This window comes from Mustelus asterias, chromosome 8 (genome assembly GCF_964213995.1).
Source record: "Mustelus asterias chromosome 8, sMusAst1.hap1.1, whole genome shotgun sequence".
Classification (NCBI taxonomy): Eukaryota; Metazoa; Chordata; class Chondrichthyes; order Carcharhiniformes; family Triakidae; genus Mustelus; species Mustelus asterias.
This window is the reverse complement of record NC_135808.1, coordinates 98,045,633-98,054,266: the sequence shown is the minus strand read 5'-3', so window position 1 is coordinate 98,054,266 and position 8,634 is coordinate 98,045,633. Positions and strand designations below refer to the sequence as shown.

Genomic DNA, 8,634 nt, shown 5'->3' with positions numbered 1-8,634 from the left:
TTGAAACTTGAAAATTGTTCCTCTGAGATGTTAGTAACCAGTTAATTGGAGGCGAGCGGGTACCAAGCTCTCCCTTTCTCACCTTCCCTTTGAAAATTGCATTGCATTCTGAAAATGTCGAGTGACACCCGCGAGGAACTTGCTTTTCAATCCGCGCCCGCACCGTAATTCTAATATCCCATGAATTACACATGGGTAAATGCATAGAAAGTAGATTTTCTTAACTTACCGCCATTTAGTCCAAAAAATTTGCATTCTTCCGCTTCCACCAAAGTTTGGAATTGTGACATAAATTTATCACACACAACATCCCAGTGCAGCTTCTATCGTTTTGTCCAACAGGAGTGATAACTTTGAGAGAGATCAGAGAATATTGAGTCCCAGGGGAGCTCCCCTTACTCGTCAAAGATATTCCCTGTCGTTCGTTGTGCTGTTGCTAGTTGCTGGTTGTGTTTACTTGTTTCAACCAGTCTGGAGTGGTCATTCCAGTCGGCCACACTGAACGGGATTACAGCTGCCGTCCTCTCCGCCAAGTTTTGGCGTTACCATGATGCTGAAATCCGGCATTATCACCTGTACAACAGTCCATTTTAACAACCAAATGGGAAGGAAATGAAGCATACACGTTGTTTAAAACTGGCACTTTGCTGTTGTCTTCCCATTTTACCAATAAAACCGCTCACATAACGTACACGCGTGCTCTCGCCCTGAGAATACATGTATTGAGAACTCACGTCAGTTCATTTTTTTGAATTTAGAAATCAGAAACATGATTAGCAGCTCCTGGATTTATAATTAGCCCCATGTGGGGAAAGTGGTTAATATTTTGGAGAGCACTGCTGCACAGTTAGCATTCGTGTCACAGCATTAAACGCAAACTCTCTGGGAAATTCGCCATTGACTGAGTTAAAAATCTGGGAGGATTTGCTTACTTCATGTTGTGATTAGGCGGGCTGCTGTTTTGTTTAAAATGAACAAACCTGCATTTGTGAGTTTTCTGTCTGACAGTGCGGCCAGTGGGAAAAGGAAGTGAGTGATTCAGGGACGGGGTTCTCACTCAGGTTTATCACAAGCTGTCAGCAGTTGTCCTCTTGCAGTGAACAGACTCTCTCACACACTTCCAATCTTTAGCTGTCACACCGATATTCAAGTTATTTCCCTTCACTCTGAGGTGACGAGAAGATTTGACACAGTTTCAATATGATCCGGTGCATCCGAAACGTCACCTCACTCGCCCAGCGCTCAGCCAAGCGGTTGCTGGACGGAATCATCAGCACAGTATAAACATTTGTCAATATATCTTTAAGATATTAATCCAAAGTCTAATTTTACAAAAAAAAGGCAGCTTTTAACTTAGTTCTGCGGAGATTTCTGCAACAGGAAGCACAACGTTTCACGTCGGACGCAGGGAGGTGTGGTGAAATTGGACGTTTTTTTTTCCTTTCATTTCAACGTTTTTTTTCGAAATCAAAATGTGCAATAAAAGATTTCGAAAGTTTCACCGAAAAATCAAACGTTTGAACTGGAGTTTTGATGATTCGAGTGGGCGGCGGGAAAATATTTGAAATATTCAAAAACAAACAAAAAGAGGAAAAGAAACTCGGCACAAATTGTAACGGTTTTTTAATGTCAACAGTGCGTTTTCTTTAAAGCACAGCTCCAATATTTTTAAAAAGTATAATACGTTGAGAAACTTGAGGCAAATAACATAATGATGTCCTTGGTTAGGAGTCTTGTTTTATTTTACTGAACTGTTGGCCTGCTGACGCATCTGCAGATAGTAACTGCAGGCATGCATTCATATTGTAACAATTTTCATGTTTCCACATTTCGGATCACTTTCATTTATACATCACGATGATTAATTTACCTTTCTATTTGTCACAACAACGTATCGACAGCATTTCATCCCACGCATTTAACTTTACGATTTCAACCACAAATTAAATGTTTCATTATTCTGATATCCTTCAGTTACGATGTTACAATTCCTCATAAAGATATCTTGTATTTTGTGGAAAGTAAATACAGTAGTTTGAACAAACTGTGATAAAAATAAATAGACCGTGTTTGTTCCAAATATTGTCACGAATCTCTCTCTGTTACTTACATACACCCGATATTATTTCAACTACCAAGAAACGTTGTACAATTGGTAGGTCAGAATTTATACATCTGCATCTACTAACTAATGGCCTAACGGCATTTTTGAGATTATCCAAATACTTCCTTCAATGCGATTTCGTCACCTTCCTCAAGCATTATCGTCAATTAAAATCCAGGAGTTTTACAGTTTATTAAAATGACCCACTCCAAGTTTTAACAAACATCGTTGTTTCAGATTTTTCGTTAAAGTTATGTTCCGCCACAAACATGAAATTATTTCGCTTAACAGTTAAAAGGTTATTTTCGATAAAGTGATCTAACTGAGTGAAACCACAATTACAATGTCGAAAAATTGATTTATTTAAACATGAAACTGCGTGGTGTGATCGGTGTAGAACAGATTTCGACCTCCATTTTTAAAGCCATGGCTTCTTCTGTGAAATTACTGATCACTATCGACTACAGAAAACGTAATCTGCCAATTATAGCAATATTAGTAAAGACAAAACGCACACGACAATTAAACCGCGTTAATAAATTCATCAAAATAAAGTCATCAAGATAAACGTTTTTATTCCATACATAGTTCCTTTTGAATGACACGCTCTATTCTTCAGATCTATTATAAAAACATCCTTTATTATACGATGTAATGTGACTTGTAGAGGGAGCTAAACGTTAAATTGTACCTCTCGTGTTACCTGCTACAGTAATAAATTAATTCAGGAAACGCAACGCCATTCACAGCATTAAGATAGATAACTTTTTTACAATTACAAGGAAGCATTTATTGGAACAAAGGGACAGTTAAATCTTTTATAAATTATATAGCCTATTTTGATACATTTCAATACCACGAAAGCAATATCTCGAGTAAATAAAAAGCTCATAACTTAATTCTCATTAAAAACAAACCAAAACATTAAATAATGTTTATCAGCTACATCTGGCTGCTTTCACTTAGGAAGACGAGCAGGAAGCAATGTTTCCATGCCAATCCACTGAAAATACAAACAAATCAAATGAAACAAACACGAAGAACTAGACATTTAAAATAATGTAGAAACACTATAGGTTATCTGAACATTAAAATAGCTGTGTTACCCAGAAGGGGCAAATGTTCAACAACTGCATGAGGGCACAAGTCATGGTCTGAAGCGACTGATGCAATAATTGCAAATTGTCCCTTGTGTTTGCTTCATTGTTTCATGTAACAATTTTAAGGCATTATTATATTACACATTGTGACATTAAACTTTATCCTTAATAACCGATGGAACTTCAATCAATAATATTTGCCAGATTCTATTTAATACTAATTTGCAACATACAAAGCAAATTGAGTATGAAGGCAAGAAAAACATGAGCATGTTTCAAAAATAAAGCATTTGATGCCAGCAGCCCTATTCCTCACAACACACAGAAACACACAGGTATTAAACACAGACCAGGAATTAAAGTACTTTTTTACATGGCATTAAAAATAATAGAAACAAATGTATATATGTTAGCTGACAATTACAATAAATACTGTAAGACTGCATTTGCTTATCAAGCTTGTTCTATAGATTCTGTTCCATCCATTGCACTGTCTCCGTTCTCTTGTACATCTGGGCTAGCTCGAATGGAGTTTGTCCCTTTTCATTTTTATGTGAGAGGTTTGATTTCTTTGCCAAAAAAATAATTACATCGGTATGGCCTTCCTGTGCAGCAAGATGTATGGGCAGATTGCCCTCGGAATTTTCAATATTTACATTTGCCCCAAAGTCCACCAAAGTTTTCAAAGTGTCTAGAAAGCCTTCCCGAGCCGCATCGTGAGCTGGGGTGAATCCTCCGTGATCCTGCTGGTTTGGTTTAGCTCCAGCTTTTAGCAGGGATTTGGCTATTATAGTATTACCCATCTGCATCACCTGCAAATATAGAAAGATGGATGGAAAGTGTGTGAAAGAAAGAAAGCGTGACATTCAAGAGTGCGCCACCATACACATCTAAAAATCAAGTTTTAACATTGCAGGATTAAAGGTTGCAAGTTCAGACTGATACATTCACCTCTACAAGAGTTATTTAAAAATCTGAAACAACTCTGTAAACCACACACAATGTAACAAACAAGTCCTCATTACTCTGGGCGAATAGCAGTTGCTACACCTTAAACATTTCTAACTAACATTTGATTTAACGAAATTCGTGATGGCGTTTCTTCACAACTGTCGTTTAGCAATGATTGGACCAATCTGTTTCTACCTGAACACTTTCCAAAAGAAAATATTTACGACAAATCGATACGAAATAAAACGAAATTTAATTTTATAGGTGTATTCTGGTTGTCTATAGAGGCATTAGATGATTTAATTAATTGATTTGAATCAAAAACGTTTTACGGTATTGCATCTTTTCACTGCACAGTTAAAACGCGATTCGAGGTAAACCACAAGAATGTTTCGAATGGCATGACAGTAATGCTATTTTCTATGCTATGAATGTAATGCTGTGAGTAATGCTATGAAATCCTATTTTCACATCGACATTTTCATATAAAATATAAACAAAAAGATCACATTTTCTAAAATAGACGTGGTTATATATTATGCAAAAAGGAGAACCATAATTTAAAATCGTCAGTACGAGCTGGTGTTCTCTCTTGCTTGTGGAGGAGGTAATTGGGGATGGTAATTTCAAAGTTAATAAATAGCAGATAAAATATGAACATTATAAAATATATTGTTTATTTACTGAGACTTTAAATGTAGGTTTATACTGTCGTTCCAACAAATGAGCTCAGCACGTCAAATTAATGGTAACGACACAATTTTGTTTATAAAGTATCCATTTTACTGTGCGACATAATACGATGTTCAAAACAAATGAACTATTAAACGGAGTAGTCCAGAACACCGAACCGTATATTATTGTTTAAAGTAAAAAGTAAGCCTACTTGTGACACTAATAAATAAACTTTAAACATTAGCTACTTTATTATTGGAGAGCTTCATTTTTGTCGGTTGCCAAATCATAGCTATAGCTGCATTGACATCATTGCAATTGACCCACTGGATCACCTGTTTAAAACTTAGTACCTCAACTAGTTTTAGGCAATATCTACTTTTCATAGGACCCTTTCAAACTTATGATAAAAAATAGATTTTAATTCCAAGAGAATACCGTGGTTTATTGGGCGTTAGTTAAATATTTCATGCAAGTATTCAAGCAAAACAATAATTTTATCCCCAACAGTTTTTATTACAATAAACTACTTATTCTGCTTTCAAGTCAGTTCACTATCCAGTTACCTAATAACTGTTGCTTAATCCTGAATGAATGAAACTAACTTGAAATTTGCGACCACCAGAAAGTTGATAATGCAATTTGTTTTATTCGTTCTTGGGGAGTGGGCGTCGCTGGCAAGGTCAATAATCTTTACATGCATATATACATATATATATTTTGTCGAAAAACAATGAATGATTGTAACGAAAGGTGAAAATATATAAAGCTACATTTATATATTCTGTGCAGTGTGCTAATAATTAAACTAGCATAGGATTATTCATAATTACTAACCCTAGGACATTGATGGGATGTTTTATAATATTATATTGAACCCATTGTCACTAAAACGCATTTGTTCACAGCAAAATCAATTGCCTTCGTTTGCCAATTGTGGGATATTTTTGGTTACTTGAAAACGTTAATATTTATTTACTAAAAGGCTTTGAATCAGAGTGGCTTCTGCAATGTTGTATTCTTGTCAGTTTTTCAGTAATTTGAAAAGCAGTGAACGCACGGTCACAATCTGAAACATTGCATGCATCCGAAATGATGTACACTACAAAATAAAAACGTGCTGTCCAAGACAGTCCACGTTGCAATCCTTCTACATTTCTATAAGCATCATCCAACTGAAAACGTGAACTTTTTAAATCATTTCTGAGAATTTCACCTTTGGAAATGGGAAAATCACGTCGTCCCAAAATATACTCGCAGATAATCGTAACCATCAAGCAGCATTATCATCAAAGCAAAATGCGTTTGTTTTTAACCAAGGTGTTTTGAAATTCAATGGCTATTTCAGCAATGCGTCAATACTGTATCCACTGCTGCCTGATCCATACTGACACATTGACGAAAATATGGGCACATTATTGTTTTTAGAAAATAAAACATGCATTCTAGGACAGGGGAGATTTTTTTTCTGACAGACGAAAATGCAATGTGTGGGATAGAAAAAAAGAATCATTGGACTAACCTGAAGTGCAGTTCTGCCAAACTTATTGAGTGCACCCACGTTCACCCCGTTTTCTAGCAAAGTTTTGACTTCTTTCGAGTCTCCTTTGGCTGCAGCGCTTGTTAGTTTGTCACCCTCTGACCCATCAGCTGTTTCCATTATTAGTACTTCAAAAATGTCGAAATCCGATAAGCACAGACGCCAACAGGTACGGTGGAAATGAAGAATCTAGTCCCGCTCTGTAGTATAGTATTTACTAACCTAGGGTAATTGATGTGTGAGCCTAGTAATGACGTTGTCCGGTCCGCCCCTTTTTCTCATCAATATAATACACGTGATACAAGTCCAAGGATAGCTTGCCTATCTCAAAGTTAACATTTTCAAGTGATTTGTTCCATGTTATCCCCAAAGCATTCAAAAAAATCAAAATGCGGTTCACCTCTTCTCAGCTGCTGCGTGGATAGTTAGTATCTCCCCTTCACAATTGTCAAAAAAAAATCTCGAAATAATGTCGAAAAGTACAACAGTTGAATCGGTTACTGTATCCCCGATAGAGATGCAATATTTGAATGTTTTGCAGTTTTCCCGCCCATTTTGCAACTGTTACTTCACTGTAAATGAAAGGCTGCTCTGAGCAGCGAACTCCGGCTGCTTCAGACTTCTCTCTCTCTCTCTCTCTCTTTTGCTTCCACTTACTCTTTCAGTCAAACTAACTCGCAGAAAAATGCCATGAAGCCGCTCCGCTCAGAGAGAGTGAGTCCGCCTGTTCTGACAGCTCCAGTCCCGGGCTTGCAAAGGTAGCTGCTGCTCATTGCGATCCTGCGCTGGTAGAAAACTGTAACTTGCTGCTGCTGCTGCTGCCCGCTTCATGTGCAAATGTTCACATTTAAATCCACTTCGCGCAGTTGGCTTTGCAATAGAGAAGCTTTTGCCGTCTCTCTCTCCTCCTGAAAACAAATACTGGCGGTTCCGTAATTGTTGATCGCTTACAGCAGTTTTTGAAAAAAAAACTTATTGACATCATCAAATTTTAAAAATGAGCGCTTCTCGGCTGCTGCCAGTGCCGCCCACACTGCGTCGTAACGGAAATGGCAGCTTAGGGAGTGTAGCTGCAAGCTGAGCCCGATTCATACTCGCAACTCGCCTTCCTCTCGGTGATCGCTCCCCTTCGGGCTCTCCGCTCTGGCGTCTCCGTTATGTTTTTAAACGGACGGATTCCCAGTAACGGACGCGGACGAATTTAAAACTGTACAATGTAAATTGAAAGAGCCAATCCCCAGTCCCACTCCACTCCTTAACCCACTGATTTGCATTTTTACACGCGAAGGTCAGACCAGAGATTTGTAGCCCGGGCCTTTGGTGTATCAGAACTGGAGGGTTTTTCGGGCATTTCGCCCTCATGGCGGAGTGTAGTTGCAGGGGGGATGGTCGGTCAGGTTAGGTACAACGTTAATAAACTGTCCACCTGACCAACGCGCACCCTTCCTCAATCCAGGTGCCAGCTTTTTGTAAATGCAAACAAAGATGTGTGGAAAATGACAAGTTGTGTAAAGGGCGCGATGTGTGTCGATCTCCTTTGCAGCGCTCACTGCAGACAGCTGTCAGTGCAGGCGCAAGTTCAGCCATGCCAGGAGTAGCTGAATTGAGTATATATTCAAGATGGTATCCTGAAAATCATTACATTTATGTTCAGCAGTATCAGGACCCAATATTCCATCTAAATTAGGTGCAGCACTCTGGCGTGAATCAACAAGAATTTACTTAGATTTTAAAAAAAAATATATGATTGTTATATTTGACAGTGTGAGTTTTAACAACACCAGGTTAAAGTCCAACAGGTTTATTTGGTAGCAAATGTCATTAGCTTTCGGAGCGCTGCTCCTTCGTCAGATGGAGTGGATATCTGCTCTCAAACAGGGCATACAGAGACACAAAATCAAGTTACAGAATACTGATTAGAATATGAATCTTTACAGCTAATCAAGCCTTAAAGATACAGACAATGTGAGTGGAGAGAGCATTCGGCACAGGTTAAAGAAATGTGTATTGTCTCCAGACAGGACAGCCAGTGAGATTCTGCAGGTCCAGGCAAGCTGTGGGGGTTACCGATAGTGTGACTGTATTCTGTATTCAGTATTCTGTAACTTGAGTTTGTGTCTCTGTATGCCTTGTGAGCAGATATCCACTCCATCTGACGAAGGAGCAGCGCTCCGAAAGCTAATGGCATTTGCTACCAAATAAACCTGTTGGACTTTAATCTGGTGTTGTTAAAACTCTCACTGTGTTTACCCCAGTCCAACACC

General features: G+C 38.2%; 1 protein-coding gene across 1 annotated transcript; it reads right to left on the bottom strand.

The window, feature by feature from the left end:
* Window positions 1–2,592: 2,592 nt before the first annotated feature.
* cdkn2c (cyclin-dependent kinase inhibitor 2C (p18, inhibits CDK4)) lies at window positions 2,593–7,452 on the bottom strand. The gene is made up of 2 exons (XM_078219399.1): window positions 6,353–7,452; window positions 2,593–4,016 (listed from the first exon to the last, which is right to left on the bottom strand). Exons 1-2 carry the CDS (start codon window positions 6,488–6,490, stop codon window positions 3,669–3,671), a joined length of 486 nt encoding a protein of 161 aa, XP_078075525.1. The 5' UTR covers window positions 6,491–7,452; the 3' UTR covers window positions 2,593–3,668.
* Window positions 7,453–8,634: the final 1,182 nt, after the last annotated feature.

Bases quoted from the DNA above. Each gene is read 5' to 3' on its own strand.
- cdkn2c (XM_078219399.1), bottom strand. From the start codon at position 6,490: ATGGAAACAGCTGATGGGTCAGAGGGTGACAAACTAACAAGCGCTGCA. The intron at 4,017-6,352 runs GTTAGTCCAATG...CTATATTTGCAG, and splicing joins TTGGCAGAACTGCACTTCAG to GTGATGCAGATGGGTAATAC.